The following is a 12,935-nucleotide window of genomic DNA, read 5'->3' on the forward strand; positions in this document are numbered from 1 at the left end:
CAGGATAACATGGACTGTCTTCCTTGGTCGTGCTCCACCTTGTGTTTAGAAACAGATTTCTCAGTGAGTGTGGAGTCTACTGATTTGCTAGGCTGACTGGCCAGTGAGCACTAGTGGTTTGCCTGTATCCCCCTCCCTCAGACTGGGACCACAGGTGCACACCACTATACCCAGCTTTTGATATGGGTGCAGTGGATCCAAATCCAGCTTCTCAGGCTTACACAGCAAACACTACCAACTGAGCCACTCTCTAACCCATGCAAGAATTCTTGAGTCTTGGACCTACAGATAAGGCTCACTGGTGAAGAATATTGCTGTTCTTGCAGAGAACCCAGATTCCATTCCCACACAACCATCTGTAACTCCATTTCATGGAATCCAGTGACCTCCCTTCTGTGGCCACCTAACATGCACATGCTACATAAACATGCAAGCAAAATATTGCACATAAATAAATCTTGAAAGAATTTCCGAGTTTAATTCACAGAACCCTCAGAAATGTTATGGCTTTTGTTGTTTTTTTTAAAAAGAAAGGAATCTTGAGTCCTGGAAGTGACTTGTAATGGGAAGGTACACATTGGTATTGGTTTATTGTGCTCGTTTGTTTGTTTGTTTGGTTGGTTGGTTTGGTTTGGTTTGAGACAGGTCTCTTCTTTGTAGCCCTAGCTGTCTTAGAACTCACTATGTAGACCAGGCTAGCCTCAAATTTAACGATTTACCCTTCTCTGCCTCCTGTGTGCTACGATTAAAGGAATGTACCACCATGCCAGCTGGCCGGCTATTTATGTGTTTATATACATACAGAGTATCTGTGTGTGTGAGAGTCCAGTCAAAGAACAACTTTTGCTCGGTCCCCAGCTCCGAAAAAAAAAAAAAAAAAAAAAAGAACAACTTTTGGGAGTTGGTTCTTTTCTTCTACCTTATGGGTCCCTGGGGATTGAACTTTGAACTTTGACCTCAGGTTTAATAGCAGTCACCTTTACCCATTGAGCCTTCTTGCCAGCTCCCAGTATTGGTTCTTCAGAGTGTGAAAGAAAGAGAGAGAATGTGTGTGTGTGTGTGTGTGTGTGTGTGTGTGTGTGTGTGTGTACGTACACATTATAATGTAGGTGTGGCAGTCAGAGGATAACTTGGTATGATTTGGATCTTTCCTTCAACCATGCAGATCTCAGGGGTGAACTTAGGTCATCAGGCTGGCTAGCCTCTGTCTGCTGAACCTACACCACATTTAGTGCTCACAGTGGCAAAATTTGCTCTGGGAAATTAGACCATGCTAATGGGTATCCCCCATAAGCCCATTGTATAATGACATCTAAGCTCAGAATCTCATGTCATGAGCTGGAACCAGGCACTAAGAATTCTTCTATACTTTACTGGTTTTTTTTTTTTCTGTGTCGTCTAGTTCCTCAACCAGGAAGCAAGTGTAGTCTGATGTGGTATAACCATAGGCCTCTAAGTAGACCTGTCTGCACTTTGGGAATCATCTTTTGATTTTGGAGATTTTCTCTGTTAAATTATAACTCTGTTGTTGTTCCTTTTTGCTGAGGATGACTTGATTCTTTGACATCACTTTGCTGAGAACAGAACTTATCCTGGTTGGTGTCCTTCCTGACTAGGCCTCTCCTTTGCATCGTGCCTTTCTAGGGGTAGCCTGTGATTAGAGGCTCTGGGATGGCTCAAGGGAGTTGTCCTCATGGGAATGGCCTATGGGCAGGGCATAGGCTCAGGACCTTTATATAAACAATCATCCTTTCTAAGATTCTCAGCCTTCTGTGGAAGCCACTCTGATCTTCTCTGAGGATGGGAAGTTGATAGTTAAGCCTGATGATGCACTTGTCCCATGTGCAGAACTGTCTTCCCCTATATTTGGGGGTGAGGCTGTGGTAAGGTAGGAAGTAGGGTCTGCATCTCTGTTGGTAAGTAGCTGAGTGTACTCTGGATCTGCTTGGACTCTGTTGTGTTCCATGTGACCTCACCCTCCTGGGTGATGTAACACGTGGTTCAGGACAGAGTTGATTCAAGGGCCTCTTGACAGCCTGAAGATTACAGAGCCCAGGAAATCCAGAGGTATGGTGCTGTGCTGCTGGGTGGGATGTGGAAAGAGATTGACAGCACTTTCAGGACCCCCAGGGAGATAGATGAAGAGGGCTGGTGGGCATGCATTGCACACTCACAGACACACTTTCTCATTGTTCTCACTCATCCATAGACATGTCCGTACCACTCTTCTCTGCTTGCTGTACGGTCAGTGTGGGCTTAAGATCTGTGACAGAGGACAGAGTTGGAGTTTGGAGAGTGCTGTAACCAGAGCTGAGCTTAGCTGCTGGAGCTTTGGAGCCCGGTGAGTCCCATACTTGGACTCTGTGTGGGCTGATAGTACTCTGCCAGCTTTCACTGCACACCATACACTGTGAGCTGAGGCCATGTATACCACCCGTCATATGTGAGCCCACCTATGAGGGATTGTAGCTCCAGAGAGTCATACCTGGCTTCCCACTGCTTTGATAGGGCCATCACTTCTGGCTTCCTTTCTGGTAGGTGCATTTTAGTATGTGATTACAAAGGAAGCTCCTAAAGCACAGAGTGCTCGAGTTATGAAGTCATTGCAATTACAGCAAGTGGAGCAGCAGTGTGTGTGTGTGTGTGTGTGTGTGTGTGTGTGTGTGTGTGTGTGTGTGTGTGTGTGGGTGTGTGTGTGTGTGTGGTGGTGGTGGTGGTGGTGGTGGTGTTTGAGTCACAGGTTTTACTAAGCCAATACTGACTCACTAAATTGCTCTGTAGCCCAGGGTGTTTATTGTGTGTGGGAGCAGAGATGCATGCCGTAACACCAGGATAGAAATAGAGGATAGCTTGCTTACAGGAATTGGTTTTCTCTTACCGGTGGGTCCCAGGGGTCTAACTGGGGTCATCACTCTTGGCAGCAGTCATATTCACTGAGCCATCTCACCAGCCCAGGACTGCAGCTCTTGAGGCTGACAGTCTACTTCAAGCTTTATTCCTCGCACTGGAATCTAGCCACGTGCTAGAGACAGAGAAAGGGGGACTCTTCTTTGGGATTTCCCCTTTGTTCTAGTGCCTTTATCAACCAAGAGTCAATTGTTGAGAGAGAATATCCAAACTCGAGAGAGGTGACTCTGCACCCCGTATCCTCAAACCCAAAGTCATAAATATCACTTCCTATATCCAGTGCCAGGGGTTAGATAGAATCCAGTCAAGCTCTGCTGTGTGGACATGTCCACACTACTGATGTGTCTTTGGGAACTTGTGAGGTAGGCTAATTAGGCTCAGGTCCTACCTTCACAATGCAAGCCTCCCAAAGGCTCCCTCCAAGGGAATAGGTAGTTGCACCCTTTGGTCCACCACGAAGTGTAGGTTGGTGTTTGGTGCCAAGTGGTCAAGTAGGTGGGAATTTCTCATTGCTGCTTTTATGTTTCTTTCCTTTTCAAGGAGTGTTCTGTCCCGCTGTTGTACTCCAGCCAACCCTGTGTACCTCTACTTCAAAAGTGAGCCCCTCAGCTGTTGGACTCAGAGGCCTGAGTGCCAGGGCACCGTGGCAAGGGCAGCATGGACACCTGCCTCTGCGAGGTTGGTTGTTACGGGACCTCAGTACCTTCCTGTGCGTGGCTGGCACTCATCATCCCCACTAGGAGAGGACTCTATGATAGAGAAATCCCTTAAGTCTTTAAAGGACAAGAATAAGAAGCTGGAAGAAGGTGGCCCCGTGTACAGCCCGCCAGCTCAGGTGGTAGTGAAGAAGTCCCTGGGGCAGAAGATACTGGATGAGCTGAAGCACTACTACCATGGCTTCCGCCTGCTGTGGATCGACACCAAGATAGCCGCCCGTATGCTGTGGCGCATCCTGAATGGCCATACGCTGACCCGCCGGGAGCGCAGGCAGGTACGGGATACTCTGTGCTCTTTTTTCTACTCCTTTGGATAAAAAGTCAGTAAAAGTTTATAGAAGAATAAGCCTATCTCATGCTACTAGTGAGTTGTGATGTCAGTGCTGACACACATTTCCTCCCTTGGTGGTTTCCTGCAGCCTTTGGGGGGGGAGTGTGTCTCTGTTTCTGCCTCTAGTGTGTCTTCAGAGACACTGTCCCTCTGGGGAAGTTTCTTAAAATTATTTCTTTGGCTATGTGGGCCTGGTATGTAATTCCTTACGTCTTTAAGCTCTGAAAAAAAATCCTTCCTGGGGCTAGAGAGATGGCTCAGTCATTAAAAACACTTGCTGTTTGTTTGTTTGTTTGTTTGTTTCCCAGAGGACCTGGGTTCAATTCCCAGCACTTAGGTAGTGGCTTATAACTGCACTGAGTAACACTACTTTCAGGGAATCCCATATCTTCTTTGGGCCTTGCAAACCAGGCACACATATAGTAAGTACCCTTATATACATGCAGGTAAAGCCTTTATACACAGAAAATAAAAATAAATCATAAAAAAGCAGGGGCGGGGGCAGGGGAGTCTTAAACCAAGTACAGTGGTGGCTGTGCCTGTGTCCTGGCCACCTGGGAGCCTATAGCTCAAGGACCTCAAGCTAGCCTAGGTGAGCCTAGGTGAACCAGTGAGGCCTCATCTCAAAAAGAAGCCACACGTAGTCTTCTACTGTCCCTCTGTCTGTCTCTGGGGGCTGTGGCTATTGCTTTCCTTCGTTTTCAGCTGAAGTTGTGTTTCCAACTTAACTGTTAGGCTGTTCTGTGCATATGATTTTACTTCCAGAAGTTCTGCCGGGATGCGTGCGAGTGTGTATGTGTGTGTGTGTGTGTGTGTGTGTGTGCGCGCGCGCAAGTGCGCGTGTGTGTGCGTGCGTGCGTGCGTGCGTGTGTGCGTTTGTGCGTTTGTGTGTGTATGTGTTGGTTTGTTACCATCGGTTTGTTTTTTCTTGGTAGGACCTTTGTCCTTTTCTTTTAGTTTTTAGTTCTTCCTTTTAAGTCTTTAACATTTCTGAATATGTTTCATTCCTGAAAAGAGAATTTCTATTTTCTGACATTTATGATGGGAGATGGGCTCATTCTTTTTTTTTTCTTTTTTTTTTCTTTTTTTTTTTTTCTTTTTTTCGGAGCTGGGGACCAAACCCAGGGCCTTGCGCTTGCTAGGCAAGCTCTCTACCACTGAGCTAAATCCCCAACCCCTCATTCTTTATTGTGGACTTTGCCCATGGCTAGTGACTTGTGTGTTTTAATTTTTATGTGTGTATGTGTGAGTTCATATGGTTTTTGTTTGTCTTTTCTTTTTTCTTTTTTAGACACGGTCTCCAGTAGCTCAGGGTGGCCTCAAACTCACTGTGTAACTTATGCTGACCTTGAACTTCTGATCCTCCCGCTTCCAACTTCCAAGTGATTATAGGCCTGAACCACCACACTTGGTTTATAAAGTACCAGGGTGGATAGAACTCAAGTGTCTTAGTTGGTGTTCTATTGCTGTAAAAAGACACCATAACCAAGGCAACTCTTATAAAAGGAAACATTTAGTTGGGGCTTACAGTTCCAGAGGTTTGATCCACTATCATCATGGTGGGGAGCATGGTGACAAGCAGACTCTATATCCAGATCCACAGACAGCAAGAGAGAAAGAGAGAGAGAGAGAGAGAGAGAGAGAGAGAGAGAGAGAGAGAGAGAGAGAGAGACAGACAGGGCCTGGCTTCAGCTTTTGAAACCTCAAAGCCCAGTGACACACTTCCTCCAACAAGGCCGTATGTATTCTAACAAGGCCACACCTTCTCAAGTAGTGCCACTCTCTGCTGACTGAGCATTCAAATATCTGAGCCTATAAAGGGCCACTCTCATTCATCAGGCAAACACTGTACCAACTGTGCTATATCTTTAGCCCTCTTTAGTGACTCTGTACTGTGAGTTTTATTTTCAAAAGAATCTTAACTATGAGAACCCTGAGCGCTAAGCCATTTTCTCCATTCAGGTGCTTTTCTCTCTGGGTGTTGTGAGACGTGCGTGGGGCTGTGTAGGGATCAAGCCTAGGTGGGAATCATGTGTCTTTTCCCTAAGGCACGAATTCTCCTTGCCTCCTTACACCTCTTTGTTTCTAGCTCTTGGGGATTTCCATAACTTATTTTGTGGGCTTTAGTTTTGTTTTTAAATAAATCTTTTACTTTGAAATGTAACTGTGGGCCTTTATGCCCACCCCAGTTCCCACGGAGACCATTTGTCAGCTTTGGCCTTATAGCTAAACATTGTTTCTCTCTTGTTCATAACTCAGTTATCCCCTGTATACTAATTTAAGTTCTGCCACATGGTTGGTTACCTCTCCTTCCTTCTGGCCTTCTTCTTCCTCCCTCTCTGTCTGTCTGTCTGAATCTCCGCACCTGGCTCCTTCCCAGAATTCCTCCCTCTGTCTGGAAGTCCCACCTTGCTATTAGGTAGAGTTTTTATTTTAGCCGATCAGAAGGTGCCTTAGGCAGACAAGGAAGGACAGAGTCACATCTTCACACAGGGTACAAAAACATCACTCCAACAAGATAACTTTAGATTTATAGAGAAACCTTAGGGATGGTGCTGTGCTTGGATCCCTCACCTCAGTCCCCTAATGTTTCATAATGGTCACGCTTAGCTTCCTACTCTGCTAAATTCCAGACTTGATTCAGTTTTCCAGCTTTCCCACTGATCATCTTTTCCTGGTCTAGGACCTCACCTTGTACCCTGAGCGCACCACTGCTTGGTGGTGAATACTAGCTGTGTCCAGAACACCAGTGCCTTTGGGGGCTTATTTAACATTTGCCTGCTGCTCAAGCAGGTGGACATCACAAGGCATTTGGCCCAGATAGCATTGCCTCCCCTCGTAGGACACAGAAACCCCATCTACAGCTGACGTCCACCCAGCCTGGGCTTCTGTTCCCGCCATGCTCACTGCTCTCTGTGCCCTTGCTAGCTTTCTGTGTGCAGTCTCAAGGTCAGAATCCGTGTCCAGAGCAAGCTCTGGTCCTCCCCTACCCACTCTTGTCTATCTCTGGGAAGCCTCTGCTGCTGTCAGCTCAGCACAACCGACAACCCTTGCAGGTGCTCAGGCCCAAGCTGTGGTAGCCCTCAGAACCTGTGTTCTTCTAGGGTGCCTAGCAGCCGCCCAGACTCTGAAATAGAACCCATACTCCCTACCCTTCTTGCCCTGCATTGTGAGCAGAGGGCCACCTGTCTCTATGTCCCAGGAGCAGCAGTCCTTTTAAAGAAGTAAGATATGTACTGGGGGAGGAGTGCTCTTCCCAGATGAGGGCAACCTCTGAGCAGCAGTCTGCCCACATGCTCCAGCCTTGGCCTGACCTGACTTTCTCAGCCCAGTTGCCCCATGTTAGATCCTGGTGTGTTTTTGTGCTGTTCAGAAACCTACTCTATCACCTGCAGTAGGCAGGCTGAGGACCCTTCATTGGCAGTGCACCCATGCTAGTGTATGTATTATAGCCTGGTTGGCACTTGCAGAAGCCTACTGAACCAGTGTAAATGAAAGTGGTAGTCCAGGTGTGGTAGTATACATACCTTTAATGTCAGTCCTTGGGCGTCAGGGACAGAAGGCTCAGTGAGTTCAAGGCCAACCCTGTCTACATAATGAGTTCCGGGCCAGTGAGGGCACACAGTGAGATGCACACACTTGTAACTCCTGCTCCAGGGAACCTACACCCACTTCTGGCCTCTCTAGAAGCCTGCACTCACTCACATGTACATTTTCACAGACACATACACAGATAAATAACTGTGAGCATGTGCATGTGTATGACTTTGGTTTCTCAGTCCTGACAGCTCAGGTCACTTGTCCACTGGCACTTTGCATGCCAGTAAACAGCTAGCTTGGTGGGCTGAGTGTGTTAGTGGTAAAGCACTTGTTTAATGTATATACAAGAGGCCTTAGGCCCTTTCCTGGCATACACAGAAAATTAGCTTATTTGCTTTGCATTGGAGTGCATCTATACATTGATGTACTAGGGTCACATTTTTTTTCCAACATCCAAAGCTTTTTTTATTAACAGTAAGATCCAGGGTTAGTTTTTGTAGCCTCAGCTGGCCCTTCAGCCTCTGGCATGATGGAACCTCCGACCCTTGGAATGGACATGGGGTTTAGTGTGGCTGTTTGGAATTCCTGGGGCCTTGCCAAAGTATTGATACACCTCATGACCCTTCGGAGAACCAGACAGGGGCACAGCGCCTCAGCCCAGGGCCTGCTGGTTGAAGGTTAGGATGTTTCCTCCAGCCTTGAGGATCTCTTTGGGCCTGGATGCTCACCCACAGTGCACACACCTTCAGCTTGGGCACTTCCAGAATCCGCACATCATCTTTGGCTATCAGATCATCCGGGACAGGGACAGAGGTGGCCAGTTAGCGCGTCTCATAAATAACCTTTTCAGCACAACCTGATTGAAGGTGGAGTTGGTCGTCTGACCAGAAACCTGCACAGCTTGACTGGCAGCCACACGCAGGTCTCCTGGCTCTTGGGCTCCTTGCGCCGAAAGGTCCAGTCCTTGTGGCAAATGTCATCACTCCTGATGGTGCCTCCTGCTCAGCCAGGTCCAGAAAGGGGTCACGTTTTTTAAACAATATCAAATGTGTGTGAATGTTTAGAAAATATTTATTTTTGTTTTATGTGTATGAGTGCTTTGCCTGCCTACCTATATGTGTGTAGGTATGTGTATGTGTGTGTGTGTGTGTGTGTGTGTGTGTGTGTGTGTGTGTGTGTGTGCGCGCGCACGCACGCGTGCACGCACGCGAGCCTGGTATCCTCAGAGTCCAGAAGAGGGCATCAGATCTCTTAAGACTGGAATTACAGATAGTTATAAGCTGTCCTGTGGATGCTGGGAATTGAACTTGGGTCCTCTACAAGAGCAGCAAGTATTCATAATTAGTGAGCTATCTCACTAGCCTAGCCCTGTTTACCTTTTTTCTCCCATAGGCAGGGTTTTACTATGTAGCCAATGCTGTCCTGAAACTTGATATGTAGACCAGAGTGGCCTTGAACTCATAGTGATCCATCTGTGATCCACCTGTCTCTGCCTATCAAGTGATGGGACAAAAGGCTGCACCATTACTCTTTTTTTTTAAAGACAAGTTATTACTATATAACCCAGGCTGGTTTTGAACTCACAGTCCTCTTGCTTGTCTTTCCCAAATGCCATACTGTCACTACGCCTGGCTCCCCAACCCAAATTTATTTTCCCTTGTTTGTTTGTTTGTTTGTTTGTTTTGTTTTTTAAGATGAGGTTTCTATGAAATTTTATTCTTTTTTTTTTTAAAGATTTATTTATTTATTATATGTAAGTACACTGTAGCTGTCTTCAGACACACCAGAAGAGGGCATCGGATCTCTTTACAGATGGTTGTGAGCCACCATGTGGTTGCTGGGAATTGAACTCATGACCTCTGGAAGAGCAGTCGGGTGCTCTTAACCACTGAGCCATCTCTCCAGCCCTGAAATTTTATTCTTTTAATTGATTTTTAAAATATATGTATTTTGGGGCTGGAGAGATGGCTCAGCAGTTAAGAGCGCTGGCTGCTCTACCAAAAGGCCCAGGTTCAATTTCCAGCTCACAACTGTCCATTGTAACTCCAATTCCAGGGGATCTGACACCCTCACATAGACATGTGCAGTCAAAACACCAGTGCACATAAAATAAAAATAAATCATAGAAAAAAGAAAGCAATATATATTTTTTTATGTGTATTATATATACCATGTGTGTGCAAGAGCCCACAAAAATCAGAAGGTACCGATTCCCCGGAACTGAAGGTGCAAATGGTTGTGGTCCACCTGTGAGTGGTAGGAATCAAAATTGGGTATTCTATAAGAGTGGTAAATGGATTTATCAGTGAGTCATTTCTTTAGCTCCAGCCCCAACCCTTCCAGTTTATTTTTGAGATAGAGGTAGCTGAGGTTGGCCTGGAATTCAGTCTTGTTTAGCCTCTTCAGTACTCAATCAAAAACATAGTCAACTTATCATTATCATTATTATTGTATATAAAAGCAAAAATTGATTATTTCCAGGCTGGAGATGGCTCAGAGGACCTGAGTTTGGCTCTAGCACCCACATAGTGGTTCACAGTCACCTGTAGTCTGGTCCCAGGGCATCTGACACCCTCCTGGCCTCCATTGGCACCAGGTACACACACATGCACACAGGCAAAGCACCCATACGCATAAAAATAAATAAGTGTAAAAAGTTTTTCAGGTATACATTTTTATGATGTCTAATTTTTTGGGTATTTTTTTGGTTTTTTTGTTTTGTTTTTGTTTTATTTATTTTTTGGGGGGGGTTCAGTGTCTTACTGTGTATGTAGCCCAGACTGAATTTGAAATCCTGTCTCAGATTTCTAAGTGTAAGGAGTATAGCTGTGTGCTACCACTGTACCTGACAATGTCACCCTCTGTTTTAAAGATACCCGTAGAGTGATTAAGGTACCAAAGACAAGGAGTCGTAATTCTGCTTTTGTTGTTTTGTTTTTTTCTTTTTGGTTTTTCAAGACAAGGTTTCTCTATGTAGTCGGGGCTGTCCTGGAACTCACTCTGTAGACCAAGCCGGCCTAGAACTTGGACATCCACCTGCCTCTGGCTCCCAAATGCTAGAATTAAAGGCCTGTACCAGCAGTGCCCAGTGTAACTCTGCTTTTTATGATTCTGCACACTCAAGGAGTCCTTTTATTGTATTTTTCATGGTGTGGGGATCAAGCCTAGGGTTTTGTGTGTGACAGACAGATGCTCTTCTACTAAGTCACATTCCCAAGCCACAGGGTCTGTGCTTTAAATATTTAAATCCCGCGGGTAGATCCCTGAGAAATGACTAGATTACTGGGGCTGTGATCTAGTGACTCTAGCCCTAGGTGGAGGAGTGAAGTAAATCACTGGAGGTGGCCCTCGGTGGCTCTGTCCTATTCTGGCCCTTTGTTGTTGTCTCCTGGTTACCTTGGTGTGAGCTTCCCTGCTCTGCCAATCCATGCTGCCACGATGGATGAAACCTCTGAAACCATGAGCAACGATAAATCCTTCCTTCTGTTAACTTGTTCTCTCAGGCGTTTTAGTCACAGTTATAAGAAAATTTATTTATGGGCTGGGGAGGTGGCTCAGCCTTTAAGAGAGCTGGCTGCTCTTCCAGAGGCCCTGAGTTCAATCCCCAGCAACCACATGGTGGCTCACAACCATCTGTAATGGGATCTGATGCCCTCCTCTGGTGTGTCTGAAGACAGCGACAATATGTTCATGCATAAAAATAAGTAAAAAATAAAATCTTTTTAAAAAATAAAAGAAAATTTATTTATACAGAAAATTGATACCAGAAATAGTCATATATTATTAATCCTGACCCTGTGGTTCTTAAGCCTTTGGAACTGGTATAAGGAAGAATTTGGACAGAGCTTAATGAGTGATTCTGTCAAGAGCTCAGAAGACCAAAATTCTGAGAACTATGGCCAGTAAAGTCAGGGCTAAAGCATTTGCCGTAAAGCCTGAGGCAGCTCAGATTCCTGACACCTGCACTGGACTAGCTAGGCTCGGTGGCACTTCTCTGTAACCAAACTCTGGGGTTGGGGGACAGACAGGACCTGCAGATCACTGGTGAGCCAGCATAGCTAAAACACAAGCTCCGGGTTCAGAGATAGTCAGGCCCTTCACATATTAGATGGAGAGCAATAATGAATGACCCCCAATTCAACTATGGGCCAGCATACATGCAAATACACATGCGAGTGCACACACACCATTGACATTAATTTTCAGTTGGAAACAGGACTTGATTGAGAATAAACTAGAGGCCACCCATGTTATATTCTAGCAAAGAACTTGTCTAAATTTCATCTGCGTCTTCAAACTTTGTGGGAGTTTGAGTTTAAAAGTGACAGACGAATTTAGCGGTGGAAATTTCAAGAAAAAAATAGTCAGGCTGTGGAATGGTTATTCCTGGATGTTTTTACCAGATTTATAATGAGGATCAGGAGCAGAGAACTGAGTAAAAAGACTTGAAAAACTTGCACTTGGGCCAGAAAAGTCAGTAAGAAGTTAGCGCTAAGGACGATGAGATCATGGGGCTGGAGAGATGACTCAGTGGCTTAGAACACTTGTTGATCTTTCAGAGAACCTGTGTTCAGTCTCGGCACCTGGCTCACATCCGTCGACCTCCACTTAGACACCCTCTTCTGACCTCTCTGTGCACCAGGTACACACATGGTGTACCTGCCTACATACATACGAGCAAAACATTCATACATAAATAAATAAGAATATACATAGAGATTGGGACCATTAAAAACAAGCAAGTACTTGCTAAGATGTTAGGGCATCTAAGAAACTGTCCAGACCCTGACCTGTAATAGACTCCACTATGGAAAAGTATAATCTCATTTGAAGGATTTCCCAGGCCCCCTACTTGCAGGGAGTGTCCAAGGCATCTTTTACAGATTATATCTGGTCTAAATTGTCCTCTTTTGAGCCTGTCTTGTTTATTTCTGCATATGCCCTGTGCATCTGGTGACCTGTGGGTTAGCACCTAATCCCTTTTTATTGAAGGGCATTAGCATGCAGTTTAGACTCTGAGAGAGAAATGGGTTTCTGAAGGTGTCTGCCAAGAGTTCTCTTCAGTTTGCGGGAGGGTGGGAGAGATACTCCTGCTCTGCTCTGCCCCTGCTCATGTACCCACATTTTTGCAGTTTCTCCGGATTTGTGCAGACCTCTTCCGTCTAGTACCCTTCCTGGTGTTCGTGGTGGTACCCTTCATGGAATTCCTGCTGCCTGTAGTTGTGAAGCTCTTCCCCAATATGCTGCCCTCCACATTTGAGACCCAGTCTATCAAGGTAAGGGCATTGGGACTTTGAGTACATTTGAATGAGTCTGAGGACTGGGGAGATAGCAAAGCGGGTAAAGAAAGCACACATCTTGAGCTTAAGCCTCAGCAACTATGTGAAAACCAAGCAGGGTAGTGATCAGTAACCTCGGTGCTCCTGTGGCAAAATGTAAGG

General features: G+C 45.7%; 1 protein-coding gene and 1 pseudogene across 1 annotated transcript in view; one reads left to right on the forward strand and one right to left on the reverse strand.

Moving 5' to 3' along the window:
* The window catches only part of Letm1 (leucine zipper and EF-hand containing transmembrane protein 1), a 39,509-nt gene that overhangs the window by 8,408 nt on the left and 18,166 nt on the right, over nt 1-12,935 (forward strand). The window contains 2 exon segments of the mRNA NM_001005884.1: nt 3,448-3,898; nt 12,627-12,770. Of these exon segments, the coding sequence (NP_001005884.1) occupies nt 3,448-3,898; nt 12,627-12,770 (595 nt within the window).
* Rpl18-ps12 (ribosomal protein L18, pseudogene 12) lies at nt 7,982-8,470 on the reverse strand (annotated as a pseudogene).

This window comes from Rattus norvegicus, chromosome 14, assembly GCF_036323735.1.
Source record: "Rattus norvegicus strain BN/NHsdMcwi chromosome 14, GRCr8, whole genome shotgun sequence".
NCBI lineage: Eukaryota > Metazoa > Chordata > Mammalia > Rodentia > Muridae > Rattus > Rattus norvegicus.